Genomic DNA, 16,483 nt, shown 5'->3' with positions numbered 1-16,483 from the left:
TACCTCATCGAGACACAAATTGGGGTCAAGGTCAAATCGATCCAGTTTGATCCTTTGGATATCCGCGTGGTACAACCGGATGTGCACAGTCGATGGATCGTGGATTTTAATACTGAGGCAGATCTCGAAAAATCTGTCAAAAAGGGACTTGTGTTAGGAAAAGATAAGCTCATTTTCTATAAACACGATGATATCGCGAAACGAGAGGTGAACTCTTTCAAATATTATATGACAGTTATGAACGCTAGGCAGAAGTTAAAAAGCAAGTCCGCGAAATCTACGCGAAGTGACACTTCAAGAAGTTCTGCAAGGTCGACAACTAGTTCAAAATTCGTGAAATCTACAAATTCGACTCCTATTACGAAATTTTAACATCAGTGTTCAGTTAGAATTTTCCTGCAGTTAAGATGCATGGTACAATGCACTCATTTTGACGAACTTAAACAGTGTAAACAAGTCTTAAAATAGTGATGCTTATTAGGTTTTAGTTTTCCATTGATATATTATTTTATTATATGAAACAAATTAATTCAAATTAACACATGTTGAATAAAACAAGTTCTTGCTAGAGTTTTCCCTTTTATAATTGAACCAAAAGTGCTTTGACAACAGAGATTAAAATAGGTTAGTTTAAATAATAATTCTTTCATTCGTAAGGTGTATTTATTTAAGGTCAAAGTTCGTAACTCGGCAAGTCTCTGACTCTTGGAATTCATGTCCAGTTTTATCATTATTTTCTATCGACTATCATAGCTCATCCGTAATGCGTTTACATATTTAAAATGAAAACTACATGATTACAACAAATTGCCATGGTTTATATATGACTGTCAATATACAGCACATCATTTTCATCAATTCATATCACGTATCAGCATACTAGCATGCTCTCATGTTTATTTAATTTCTAAAGAATTTATTTTGAATGCATTCAATGTATGATATGTGTTTATATTCAAGAAAATTCATTAAGTATTAATTGGAGTGATTAAAACAGTCATTACCGGAGGAACCATTACAGGAAATGTCGTGTAAAATCTAAGTGCACTTTGTTGTTTTACGTTTAAGCATTGACATTCACTTAAAGGAATAAATTGCGTGATTGATGTCATCATTGGGATATGAACGCAGTTGGGCTGAGTACGCCTACTAACCAGCCCAACTGCGTTGATGTCTTTGATAATGACATGAATCACGCACTTCGTTACTTATATTTTCACCAATAGGTTATTTTACTTATCCAGAATTGACAATAAACAACACACCCATGCAGTAAATAGAATGAAACGATCGGTTTACACATTTTATTGTTACAGACAACAAAAAATCACTTTCTAACGTAACATTGAAACTCTAATGACAACAAAACATTTTACAAACCATTAACAACTTTTCAACATGTCAACTAACACATTTCTTGGCATGATAACACAATTCAAACAATAGTACGCTTTTTATCTTAAAAAGCGATGGTTTGCGATCCGACCATATCCGAAGATGTTGCGTTCATCGGAAATTATTTGCAAATGCGAAAGGCCCTTCATTGATGTATTGGACGTTAAAGTGTACATTGTATTTTGTATTGAAATACACACAGAAAGGTCATTTTACAAGTATTCCTAATAGCTATTGAAGCTGGCCTAAAACAAACAAAATAACAAGAATGCAGGTATGCAAGACATGATGAAATGGTTATCTAGAATGCTCATGTTTATTTTACATAACAAAATATACATTTTCCTGTCAAGCTAAACATTTTTTTTTATGTTGAACCAATTACACCGTTCTCAGCATATACATTTATATCTATCATTCACAGTATCTTAAATATCTATGTCAGCTTATCTTACGATCAGGCTCATCTTATCCACTATATGTCTATTTTATCAAAAAACATTTACATTTGAGCCTACATCGATTCATCAAGTTAAGAGACAGGTTCAAACATATCTAGACATTAACAACCACGCTCATTTCAAGCAAAACATGTAGGTATTCTACGAACGATAGCATGGTCCTTATTAGAATGAGTTAATGTAATTCAACAAAACAAATGTTATTTGATTACATAGGAATATCATAACTAAAACAAGCACACTACCTTTACTTTGTCTTTGATATCAGTTGGCAGTTGATGGTAAAACATGCAATGTATATATAGAACTACGCATATAGTACATAATAAGTCTTTTCAATCAAACTTGAAATTGTCAAGTAAAACAATATCACTGCTTGAGTAGCAGTGGGGGGTGGTGGTGGCTGTTGTGATAGTCTTGGTGGTGTTTTTGGTAGTGGTGGTGGTGGTTTTGGTGGATGTGGTGGAACTGGTGGTAGTTGTTATAGTAGGAATTGTGACTGTCGAAGTGGTGTAAGTGGTGGTGGTGGTGGAAATTGAAGTGGTGGTGGTATTAGTGTTGGTGGTGGTATTAGTGCTGAAGGTGGTGGTGGTGGTGGTGGTGGTGGTGATGATGATGGTAGTTGTGGTGGTGATGTTTGTGGTGGTGGCGGTAGAGGGAGTTAAGTGGTAGTAATATAAATTGTTGTTGTTGTTGTAGTAGTAGTATTAGTATTATTATTATTATTATTATTATTAGTAGTAGTAGTAGTAGTAGTAGTAGTAGTAGCATTAGCAGTAGCAGTAGCAGTAGCAGTAGTAGTAGTAGTAGAAGTAGTAGTAGTAGTAGTAGTAGTAGTAGTAGTAGTAGTAGTAGTAGTAGTAGTTGTGGCGGTCGTTTTCTTAGTAGTGTTACAGCAGTACTTATACTCATAGTAATATTAATAGCGGTGGTGGTGGTGGTGGTGGTGGTGGCGGCGGCGGCGGCGGTGGTGGTTGCGGCGGTGGCGGTGGTGGTGGTGGTGGTGATGGTGGTGGTGGTTACGATGATGATGATGAAGGTGATGATGATGATGATGATGATGATGATGATGATGATGATGATGATGATGATGATTATGATGATGATGATGATGATGATGATGATGATGATGATGATGATGATGATGATGATGATGATGATGATGATGATGATGATGTTGATGATGGTGGTGGTGCTGGTCGTGATGGTGATGCTGGTTGTTGTGGTGGTAGGGTAAGTTGTTATGATTAAGGTTTCGGGAGCGGCAGCGACAGTGAAAGAGGTACTGTCAGAAGAAGGCAATGGGGTTGTTTCTAAGTTGTCTTTTTTGTTGAAGCTGTGGTATAAGTTATACAATACATACTTGTTGTTCTGGTTTATATTGTTGATGATGACTTGGCGATCGTGGCAATATTATTAGCATTAATTGTAGAGGAAGTGGAAGCAAAAGTAGAGGTGGCGTTGTCTTTGTTTATGTTGAACATTTGAATGTTACACACCTGTTTTAAAGGCGACGATAACATGTTACGATCTTGCGCTTTTGGATGAGTATATCACAATCAATCACGACTATCGTGAAAAAAAGGGAAATTGGAAGTGATTGATCCAAAGTGTATGTTCATCAGATAGTGACTGTGCAAGTGGAACTCTCTCACGCCAAATCATGTTATTTGTGTGCAAAAAGGCTGACGGTAGATATGCTGATTTATCGATCATTATGTTTTATAACTTTGAATTCTCGGGCTAAGGAAAAATAGGTTATGCTATAAACGAAAATGTCGAGGCGGTTTTTTTTACTATCTGTAGGCAATAGAAAGTTAAATAGAACAACCAAAAGGTCAACTTCGCATTTAATGAACATCGCTATCATTCTTTACCTGTTTTTTTTATATAAAAAAAACCTGTTCGCTTCGCATTGAACGCCAGCAATAATTTTAACGTATTTATGACGAAATCTTCCCAAAAGGGCAATAGATACTCGTTTGCAGTATGCATTGTCACGAACTCCGATATTTCAGGTCCCAATATTACAAAAATACTCAAACCAAAACTCAAAATCAAACTAAACTCAATTTAAAATCATAAGTTACTGAAAAGCAAATGCTGTATATGTTTTTACATTTTCTATAAGCATATTCATAGAAGTAAATTGACAAATATAGCAAAGAAAAAAATGTTACAAGAAAAAACAAACGAATTAAATACAACTCATTGCTTTTAGGAAATCACTTAAGTACATTTTTGCACTTGAATGAGTTTTCCTTGAAATATTGACAAGGTTTTTATCATCACATTAAATGTAAAAATACATTTTTAAAACGAGAACAATATTTTGAATCATTCCATGCTCTCATGAGATTGAGATTTGTCTCGTGTACTTGTATGATATTATGGAATGGATGTAAAGTTAATATATACAGCTAAATATTTCCATTGGTACTGTCATCCTCTTTAAAAGATAAAACAGATAAACAGTTGAAACCCGTTTGCTCGAATTCGCAGGGACCGGTGAATTTACCTCGAGGCTCGGAAAAATCGAGTCAAGTGGGACGGCTTACCTTCAGTTTAAATAACTATCTGGGATCTGTCTTTTACATTCAGTTCGAGCAAATGATGGATTCGAGCCAAACGATTTCGAGCAAACGGGGTTCCACTTTACAAGTCTTTTCTTTGTCAGTGCATGCTACTATCTCATGTATCTGTGTTTCCATAGTTTTGTTTCAAACGCTTATCCACTTCAAGATTAGCTTGACAACAAATGATACTTATGCTCTTAAAACTTCAATAATTGACAAAATATGTGTGTATAACGTATCACCTCTGCTTAGAGATAATTATCTTGACAATATAACAGACATATGTGTCATCTTGGAGAGTGAAGATACAAATCTTGTGCAGCTGATAAATAAGCCTGATTTTATTGTAATTTATGTGAACGTAAGTCAGACTTTGAGCTAGATATCAATCATTGAATCCATAAATATTGATAAAGCTGATAGTTTTTGATTATGTACACGATGTTTTAGGTTTCATCGCTATCGCAATAAAAACAGTTCAACATTGATGAAGCGTTCCCTTGAGTTCAAACATTGATAGATTGAATGTGTAAAACGTTAGTCTTTGTTTCTGTGAGCGTTTAATATGTGATATAAACCGATTTTACGTTATTCCATCGAGGTTTCAACTCCCGGAAAATCGAAAACAGTTTCGCATAACGAAATTTAATATGAACTTATTACGAACAGTCGGATAAATTAAAGTTTATGAATTTAAAAAGGCGTATATTACAAAACAAAGATTTTATCAACATAAATTGCATTTTACTAGCGATATTGGGCATTAAGCGTGAAATGATTACACCTTACAACAATGTTTCGTTATGGTTAAAAGATGAAAATTTAAGGTATGTACTGTCTGTCAATTAAGGCAGACATACACATCATGGTCACATACATGCAATTAGTAAGAACACAAAATGTTAGAGTATAAGATTATTGACAGTTCATTGTAAACATGTGTATACAGAATTGCTAAATCGGAAATCAGAAAATACGGACGACCCCAAATAAATCAAGGAGAAGCTACAAAACTCCAGGTCCAACATACAGTGATTGCCTACCACGACAAAGAACAATATCACACACATTTTATTTAAGTTAACAGGTCACATGCTCTTAATGTAATTTATATGTTTCCAATAACATAACACAGATAAATACCAGTTGTAGGTTAATTTTTTCGGTCAGATAAACAGTTATGAAAATGAACACAAGCCACCTACCTACCCTTTTTCGTATTTCTCTTTTTATAAGATTACAGTAGGTATTATTGTTTATGCTGCTATATTCACATTGATTTCATCAGAACATCTCATGTTATAAGTATAGGATAGACAACGAGTGGACGTATCTATGACATATATACCCGAGTGTTGCGTAGTGGACGTATCTATGACATATATACCCGAGCGTAGCGTAGTGGACGTATCTATGACATATATACCCGAGCGTAGCGTAGTGGACGTATCTATGACATATATACCCGAGCGTAGCGTAGTGGACGTATCTATGACATATATATCCGAGCGTAGTGTAGTAGACGTATCTATGACATATATACCCGAGCGTAGTGAGGGCATAGACAACGAGTGGACGTATCTATGACATATATACCCGAGTGCAGCGTAGTGCACGTATCTATGACATATATACCCGAGTGTAGCGTAGTGGACGTATCTATGACATATATACCCGGGTGTAGCGTAGTGGACGTATCTATGACATATATACCCGAGCGTAGTGTAGTAGACGTATCTATTACATATATATACCCGAGCGAAGTGAGGGCATAGACAACGAGTGGACGTATCAATGAAATATATACCCGAGCGTAGCGTAGTGGACGTATCTATGACATATATACCCGAGCGTAGCGTAGTGGACGTATCTATGACATATATACCCGAGCGTAGTGTAGTAGACGTATCTATGACATATATACCCGAGCGTAGTGAGGGCATAGACAACGAGTGGACGTATCTATGACATATATACCCGAGCGTAGTGAGGGCATAGACAACGAGTGGACGTATCTATGACATATATACCCGAGCGTAGCGTAGTGGACGTATCTATGACATATATACCCGAGCGTAGTGAGGGCATAGACAACGAGTGGACGTATCTATGACATATATACCAGAGCGTAGCGTAGTGGACGTATCTATGACATATATACCCGAGCGTAGCGTAGTGGACGTATCTATGACATATATACCAGAGCGTAGTGAGGGCATAGACAACGAGTGGACGTATCTATGACATATATACCCGAGCGTAGCGTAGTGGACGTATCTATGACATATATACCCGAGCGTAGTGAGGGCATAGACAACGAGTGGACGTATCTATGACATATATACCCGAGCGTAGCGTAGTGGACGTATCTATGACATATATACCCGAGCGTAGCGTAGTGGACGTATCTATGACATATATACCCGAGAGTAGTGTAGTAGACGTATCTATGACATATATACCCGAGCGTAGTGAGGGCATAGACAACGAGTGGACGTATCTATGACATATATACCCGAGCGTAGCGTAGTGGACGTATCTATGACATATATACCCGAGCGTAGTGAGGGCATAGACAACGAGTGGACGTATCTATGACATATATACCCGAGCGTAGCGTAGTGGACGTATCTATGACATATGTACCCGAGCGTAGCGTAGTGGACGTACCTATGACATATATACCCGAGCGTAGTGAGGGCATAGACAACGAGTGGACGTATCTATGACATATATACCCGAGCGCAGCGTAGTGGACGTACCTATGACATATATACCCGAGCGTAGCGTAGTGGACGTACCTATGACATATATACCCGAGCGTAGCGGGGGCATATTTGTCATAGATACGTCCACGAGTTGTCTATCCGACTTAGACCACGTGAACTAAAGCGAGGAGGTTTGGTTCTTGTTCTTCAATCTAATGACTCATTTAAAAAGCTCATTTAATGAATGAAAGTAGAGGTTTAAACAAACCTGTGCTACCAGCTCTATTATTTTGCATTCTGATAAAAGGGATCAATCACCAGTTCGCCTAAAATGAGATAAACAGCGGAAGAAGTAAGATATTGTAATTAAAGGCTTATCAGATAGTTACAGAGAAAGCGTTTGAGGCTCGGAAAAGGCTCATGCAAAACCATCACTAGTCTCTGAATATAGGCTGTCTGTTAATGCGTTGATTTACGGTCTATAATGAGAGGTTTGCAATTAATACTGAGTGTTTTTGTCATGATCAGTCCAAAGATATGCACTATTATGAAAATAGGCCCGTCCCCCGCCTACACACCTCGTTCCTCATCTCTATCTCCTTCAAGTGCCTTCTGATCCTTTCGTCATCGCCAGTCCCTCCCCACACTAACCCCGACGTAAATCAGAGTGTTTGCTGTTTACAGTTATGTATAAACACAATACGCATGTCTTAGTATTTTTCTGTTGATTCTTAGAGATTCTGTATCTCAATGGTGTTCAAAGTATATCGTAGAAAAGTGGCAAACAATTAAAATATTTTTGTTTTAAATTTTGAAGATGAAGTGACTGTGTTCGAGAAAAAAATATTAGTGATTTATGAAGAAGGTGACTTTCGGTGTTAACAGGGTGATTCCTTTGCGTTCTTACAATATGGAAATGCGGTGTGACGAAAGCTCCAATAGTTATGCAGGAAATAACTCAATTTCCACGGCGAATGATGTACATAAGTAATTCAACGGATCATTTAACTTCCCACATAGTTGTTAGGCAACTGTAAGACCTGTGCTGTTGTGTTAATTCCGTAAAACTGAAATAAACCGTTTTCTTTCATGCTTTCATGATGAAATATGGTGGTTTAACAGTGAAATAACAACAGTGAAAATATCAATTTGATATTTTCACTGCAAAATAAGGAGTGAAAATATCAACCGTCAGAACTACTTTTAAATTCCTTTGTTGTTACATGTACTTGCCTTGATCAAAACAGAACATTGGACTTATGTCAAAAAATGTTAAAAAAAAGAAAGAAATATTTTATAAATTTAAATAAATATATAATTGGAAATTAACAACTTACCGTTTATTACCGGTTATCCCGTTTATCAAACATTTTAATGATCTTTGAAGCTGAATGTTCGAACATTTGCATTCATACCAAACAAATTACAGACAAAAACAACTGTTCGAACATAAATAAAATTTTATATCCTCGTTCAAATGTATTTTGAACTGTTAACCGTTGTAGTACGTAAAATGAGCTTCCTGGAGAATTCACACAATTTACAGATAGATCCGATATTTTTTACCCCACCCACACCTCAAAATGTGTCAACAAACTAGCGTGGCATTTACTCTTTATCTGGAAAACAAACATTTTAAATCGAAACAGACTGGTCTCTGACAGTAAGATGACTGAATATTAACTTACTATAAAAACACGCGTACATGCATTCTTAAACTAAGAAGAATGGTTAAAATCCAATGAGTATCCACATTTGTTTTGCTAACACTTTGACCTTCCAAATTTTCATTCTTTAAATAGCGGCGTAGTCATTTGGTTTTGTATTCATGCCCATCTTAAAATAAAAAGTGTTTTCATTATTTTTTGGAACATATGTGCACTAATAATACTTCATTGTTTACTGTTCCAAAAGCTTTGCAATAAAAAACGAGCGAATATTAAGCTATAAGAATGAATAGCAGAGATCTATTTCTCAGCAAACCGAAAGTAGAAAAGTTGACAGCTATAACTATGCATGAGGGGCGCCCCACGGGTAGCGGCCTAAAGCCCACCCTTTTCAAAAAAGGGGGTAATTCAGAAATAAATAAAACAAACCAAACAAAACTCCGAAAATAAGCATAAAAGAAATAGAAAATCTGTTTATTTCGGTGTAAGATCCTTTTTTATTTCACTCGTGATCATAAAAAACTACATTTTCAATGATACTGTGAAATAAATTACGATCTTACACCGAAATAAACAAATATCCTCTATATCTTTCATATTTAGACATATCAAGGCAAACTAGAACATATATTCATCATGAGGTTAAAGTAAGTCTAATACCCTTAACTTTGTTTATAATGCATGTTTTAAAACATTACGTGAATTGTTTCTATTTACTTTTTCGGGAGCTTATGTTCGACCTTGTGTATTTGTGCATAGGGAGCTGTGCGCCTGAGATTCAAATAACATACAGTAGAGGTTATATTGAGTACATGAGTTTACTTTTGTTGCAGCATAAGGTTAAAGGTATGTTGTGAATACTCGCGGCGATCGTTAACCAATGGCAAATTACGTGAACGCTATTGATACCGACAATATGTATAAGATCCTAACCGACAATATAATTTATATTCAGTCGAACCCCGTTGGCTCGAACTCCCAGGGACCGGCGAAAATACATCGAGCCTGGGAAAAATTCGAGTTTACCTTCATATAAAGAAATCGGCCCTTTACATCTAGTTCGAGCCAACTAGGAATTCGAGCCAAGCGAGTTCGAGCCAACGGGGTTCGACTGTAACACAACGGAAACTACATGATCTAGCCCAATCTTTAAGAAAAAAAACGTCCATTAAACTATTTAAAGACTGTATTGCATTTTTAATTTTAAATGCATAATAAAATATCACTTAAAAATTTATAAGCATCTTTACAATTGAAAACTCGAAGTCAGATCGCTTGTCACAATCTGCGTACATAAGTAAGGGTGCCGTTTCCTCAAGTTTAATAACATTCACACTGTTTAGCGTCATAAAAGTCAAAATATGTATGGCCAGGCAATTGCGATTATTTTTATACTGAATGACAGTTAATCCACACAATAAGCTAGACGGATAGAGATAATTTGACACTAAAGATCATTTAAATTTGAAACTACGAACGACTGAATTCCTTATTGAAATCGACATCTGAACTTAAGCAATTTGTTCGTAGGTTACCTAGACTGAAGCAAAAAATAGTTTGATTTTAAGAATGAACGTGTTAAATATCAGAGTGTTTTTTTATATAACTTTCATATCAAGACATGACGTTATCTCCTGTGTCTAATGTTCTTTTTTTGATCGCATATCAGCGAAAAGATTAGAGGAAGCAACTAATGATGTGTACGTTCCAACAATTATAAGAGCTGCTTGTCAAAATATTTGTTTAAAACTTCTAGCCATATCTCGAAGTATTATCGTAAAAAAATAAATCAGAAAAAAATGTCCTTTTCTTGAATGAAGATACCGAACGTGAACACGCGATAAGGAAGTCTGTATTTTCTGGGCAACTATCTCGGTCCATGCGCCAGACATCAATCACGAAATCCATAAATATGCAGCTATTCGGATAACCCGATAATTATATTTTATGGTTCATGTTTGATTTTTATCGTTCTTTGAAAATGTGCCACACTGTGAACACACGCATCTTGGTGAAGATTGATAATGTTCTAATTCTGGAAACTTGATGTACAAAACGTTAATCGAACAACTAATAAATCCAAAAGATGATAATATTATGTGTGGTGAAAAAACGAACAGAAATATAAGTATATTGTAAATGAAAACATTTACGAAAATAAATCTCTAAAGACCCTTAATATTAAACAGAGCTAGAAACTATGTAAGAGCATGTTTTGCCATTGTCAACACTCACTATATCGAAGCCATAATGACCTCTGGAATACTTCGAGATAACAAACATTCGATATAACCGAAATACAAAAACTGTCATCGAACCCAGCAGATTTGATTTTTTTTTTAAAGAACCAAAACATCGAGATATAAGAGTTCAACATAGCGAGTTTCGACTGTATTGTATGTTCACTGCTTGACCACAAAAGTCACAAAGTCTTACAATCACAATACAAGATTGAACTTGACCTAAAGAATATAGCCTAAGTATTGAGTGCGACACGCAAAGTTCAGTAGCGGATCCTAGGGCGGTACACCCGGTTCTCTCGCCACCAGTCCCCATTGTCCGAGCGAACGTTGAATGCAGGTAAAATCAGTGGAAAGAAATGCATGGAATAATAAAATACATCGGAAGTCGATGTATTCTAATATATCAAACCTAATATCTAGCATATATTTAATGAAAAAAATAGTCTTGTTTTAGCGAGGTGCAAACGTATGCCAGTAAATTCAAGACAAAAATAGAAAACAGAAAACCTTATTACTACGCCAAAAGGACTGGTGTAATATCTAATAGATATGTTATTCTTTATGAAAGATATTTGTAACATCACGTTATATTGCTTTCTCAAAAACAAAACAGCATGCTTGGCAGGGATTTGGATTTGCAGGTTTAAGCCCCACTCGGGACGTTTCTAAAATATCACCCTGTTCCGTGCAGTTGAAAAGCCGAACAACTTCAACTACACGGAGACCAATACATTATGATAAATATGTAATACAGCGCGTATAGATGAAACAGTCATAGACAACATGAATGTACTGACCTTGGCAGGCCTACGTAGATGCCAGAGGTCAAGGGCGGACATCACGCGATGTGTCTGTGAGGCTAAGATCAACGAGGACAAGGCTATAACTCTGGTATCCATGGCGACGTTTTCAAGTTATCCCCTACACTAGAATTGTAGTCGGAAATTCACCCGACAATTTCTTAATGTGACTATACGATTGACCCCGTCGTTAAATATTTTGTTGTCGTTTATTCACAAATCACCTTCGTCAGTTTTGTCTATGGTAACGTGGGTTACAGTTGAACAATGGTATTCACGGTATTTAATATATCCTTTGATTGTAAAAGTCGTGGATTCACTAATCACTATTGTTGATTTCACAATAAATCCTTCCGGTATTATGACACTACTGAATAACGTAGTATATATCTCGTTCGTGAACAAGTCACATATGCAGATTTCACAGGTCACTTATTTCAAGCGTCCACAAAGCTTTCTTATTACTAATACATGTAGGAAGTATTGTTTTTCTTGATGGAACTTAGAAACATTGTGTGGTAAGTGAAATGATGGTATCTGTAGAGCGGAAGTCACTCAACGGTAGATATCATCGAGCAATGAAAACTATGGTGTGGTTGATGGATGGATAGGGTCTGTAGAGCGAAGGTCACTCTAGGGTCTGGATCAGTGGAGGTGGCGATCAGGCTTCTGTTTCAGACCTATAAAGATACGAACATAATAAAATTATGCCATAAAACAACAATCATTCACGATAAACTGCTAAAACATCGCAATAAACAGTCACAGTTGAAAGATTTCCTTGGAGCGATATTCCAGTTAAAAGCATTCGGGCATTGGGTTGTATTGAACTGGGTAATGATGAGCCTAATGGAATGACAGAGGGGTCATTATTCCAAGCGATGTATTGATCATTTTAACACTCTTGTTGGACATTTTTTTGTGCGAAAACTTTCTTTTTATGATTTGAATGTCAGAAAACCATTGCCTTTATGCGTATCTGTTTGTTGTGACATCTAACTTTGTCAAAATAATAGAAGTATATCTAAGAAAAAGTTGCAAGAACTTTATCAAGATGTCTTCAAATAAAGTATAACTATTAAAGCAATGCTACTTAGTGCAATTATGAATGAAAAATAGACTCAATGAAAATGCATTAAACAGAATGAAAGTACAAACACAAGGTTATTTAACTCTCAACGGGCAAATTGGGATTTGAAAGAATCGTACTATCAAATCAAATGAAATAAACAAACAAGGTTATAAAGTTATCGACACTCGGATTGGAATTATGACCCCTCTACCGTTCAATAGAACCTTGCTTCGGACAATACGTCACTATGCTGCGGTTGAGTTACTTCAAATTATTTAGCCCGACCAAATAACGCAATTTGTCGATACTGATGCTAACCTGAATCGCTTAACATTTCAAAACAGAAGAGCGCTATGTTGGTGACACATTTCAAATTAAATAACATACTTCATTTTGTTTCCGATTATAACATGTCATTATATACTTTCCGGTAGACTATAGAGATTAAACAGTGAAATGTATATACTATCAATTTTGATATTTATCACTGTTTTTTTAAATTTTAGCCCGCTCTCAGACCAAATGAAACGTCAGCGTACAGAGGACTGGGACACAATTTCAACCTTACATTCGCATACAATTAGGCGTGCTTATCTTGAAAACTACAATTAAATGTAATGTTATATGATTTAAATGCATATGATAAAAATATGTTGCTTTAAGTGTAAGATCATACAGTATTTCACCTCGTGATCGCCAAAAGTAAAAATTTCACTCGCGGCTACGCCACTCTCGAAATATAGCGTTTGGTTCTAACTGGTTGAATATATTACGATCTTACACTGAAAAAAATATTATCATCTCTATATAAAAGTGGAAATCTTAACGATTAAGCATGTTACTCATTGGTGGCCGATCAGCAATTTCTTTTACTGGAAATGTATGGTATACTTTTGTTTTTAAACATTAATGGTTACAGGTATACTTTTAAAATGCCAGCGCCAATAAAGCGAGATGATTTGTATGAGATGCTTTGATTAATAAAGAAAACATCAGGAACTTGGTGTTTAATGAATTAAAAAAGGGAAACCTAATACCTAACAGCATGTCAAACTCATAATTTTGTACTCTTATCTGTCGTATCAGGTAGTTAAATGAGGCCAATATCTCCTATTTTATTCTGGAATCGTGCGCACTCCGGATAACCAGCATGCAGGGAAGTTTGAATGACAAACCCAACTGCTGTTGATATCAATACATCGATATCCAGCTGCCAAGACCAGCCACGCGTCGTTTAATGGTAATCATACTTATATGCTTTGGTGATTTATGCACAATTATTGGTAATGGCTCAGATTGAGTCTGTAAAACTGTTGTCTGAAACGCCAGAAGAAGGCGTGATTCTGTTAATTTAGATTTTTATATTCCGAGCCTAGCTTTTGAAATTGACCTTTAATTGATTACAATGCACTTTATATCAGAGTGCAAATATCACAGGGTATATGCAAATTCTAGATATTGACTCATAGAATCTTCACATAAAGAGTAGGTTATGATTCTATTGTATTTCAACCTTTTAATATCATTATGAACATATCTAAGACAATGCTTTTAAATCCGTACACGAGTTACAGAGTGATGTTTCTATTGCATTGTAGCAACAGTGAAACGTTCAGTTGTATTGGTTTTAAATCAAATATGAACGTTCACAAGATAAAATACAACATCAACAATCACAGCAACAAACAATTGAGTGTACGGGATTAAGACCAGTACACATAACCTTGGTCCTATTTAAAGACATTGGATAAGGTCGTATGAACAGGACTTGTGTTCCTCTTAACAATGAAACAAGTAGTTATATTGTCTCCGATTACACTTCAGAGCAGCTAACAGCTCATTTCTTGATAGGTTGTTCGTGTTGAAAAACCTGCAATGTGCGTGCTTATGATAAAAGAAACACCAAGTGCATATAACTTTATATTAAAATGAGATATATTTGCTGCATTATTGTCATTGATACTCAAAAAAGTTTGCATATAAATCACGTTTTAATATCGTGGAATTGTTCGGCTATTCACAACAAGTCAACACACTTGATAGGGAGAATTTGCTGTGGAGGAATTGTAAGTATCTACTGTTAACGTCAATTGTTTGAAGGTCAAGGTCTTAAAATTTGTTCTTCAATACCAAGGTGTTTGATTTCCCATGAGTCTATAATAATAGCATTAAAGTTGATGTTAAGTAATAAATTTTTCGAAAAGCAAATGTCGAGATGTGCCTTAGGATTTAATTTGGGAATAATTTGGTATGGGTCAAGGTCGCTGTAGCTTAAGTAGAAAACATAAGTTTAAAATAGTGTGTTAAGAATATACATGATATGTAGCAAAGTTATGTGAAAACGTGCCTTAGCACTGTTTATGTGATTAGTTGGGTCAAAATCTATGTTTCTCGTACATAATTATATTTTCCCAATCTATCTCTGCACATGAATGTTTTGTAACACAGAAAAATACCGATACAGTTATAAATATTGTCTGCGTTCTTTTGTTAGAGCAAAAGTGATAACAAGAGTACCTTGCTTATATGAGCTTGTTGCCACTGGTGGCATGTACAGAACGGTCCATGTCAATATTTTGAACGATTATTTAGTTATACCAAAGCCACGGTGCAGATGCTAACGTCAATAAGAGAATGACTGACAATAACAAATGAAAATGTGTACGTTACGTGCACAGAATTTCAGCTTCATATCCCCAAAGAGCTGGATTTGGATATTGTGTCGATGGATTGTAAATAATAAAATATAGTTACTCGAAAACGTCTCCGAAGCTTTTATCACAACTGCCTGGAAGACTACTCTCGAAAAGACTACTTGATACGGTAATCACTGGTTGGCTTAGGACTGAATTATTTCTTACATGAGAGGTAGACACTTCCGTGCCTTGTTATCATACCTTCACTTGGAAACACGCACAAAAAGCATGAACTAGTGATTGCAGTTGGACTCAAAATTTCCATTGGGATAAATGATATAAGTGCAACACTGCCAATGACCATCATAATTATGGACATTAAGAGTGTAAATATGAACAAAACATGCGTTTCTGGATTGTTTTTTTCGATTTATATTTTTAAGTTTTCATAGAATCATACTGACATCGCCTTATGCTGAACAGAAAGTTATATCCGTTTTTACTCGCTCGACAATTTTAGAGCGGACTTTAATTTACGTCTTCCCGTGTCTTTCAGAAATAGCATTTCGGAGAATTAACGAGCTAAACTTGCCTATTTGTTATACACGCATTATCAACCCTTAAAAACACCGACTGCACATTGGTTACAATTAATCAAATAACATGCTTCACAATTTATCTCATGTCTGAATACACATTTAACCATGCTGTTGTAAACACGTTATAATCGGGTACGTCTCATTAAATAATTTTGTAACATATTTTGGAGAGCAATGAACTGACAGATCAAGATAATAAAAAATAAAAGATTCTTCAATTAGCAATATTTTGTATTCAGTGAGCACGAGTATTTACGAGCTCAAATGACGTCTCCAGTTTTTTAGAATGTGGACATATATCCGTCATGCGTTAAACCCTCGATTTA

At 35.7% G+C, this 16,483-nt stretch overlaps 1 protein-coding gene across 2 annotated transcripts in view; it reads right to left on the bottom strand.

Annotated features, from left to right (window-relative positions):
* LOC128240472 (parathyroid hormone/parathyroid hormone-related peptide receptor-like) overlaps window positions 1-12,115 on the bottom strand; it is a 193,988-nt gene extending 181,873 nt beyond the window's left edge. For both annotated transcript variants that reach the window (XM_052957119.1, XM_052957143.1), the window contains exon 1: window positions 11,848-12,115. In XM_052957119.1, coding sequence (XP_052813079.1) covers window positions 11,848-11,949 — 102 coding nt within the window. In that variant the 5' untranslated portion in view covers window positions 11,950-12,115. The remainder of the gene's footprint in view (window positions 1-11,847) is intronic.
* Between the last annotated feature and the right edge of the window lie 4,368 nt (window positions 12,116-16,483).

This window comes from Mya arenaria, chromosome 1 (assembly GCF_026914265.1).
Source record: "Mya arenaria isolate MELC-2E11 chromosome 1, ASM2691426v1".
Taxonomy (NCBI): domain Eukaryota; kingdom Metazoa; phylum Mollusca; class Bivalvia; order Myida; family Myidae; genus Mya; species Mya arenaria.
The sequence above is the reverse complement of the archived record's forward strand: the minus strand, read 5'-3'. Positions and strand labels throughout refer to the sequence as shown.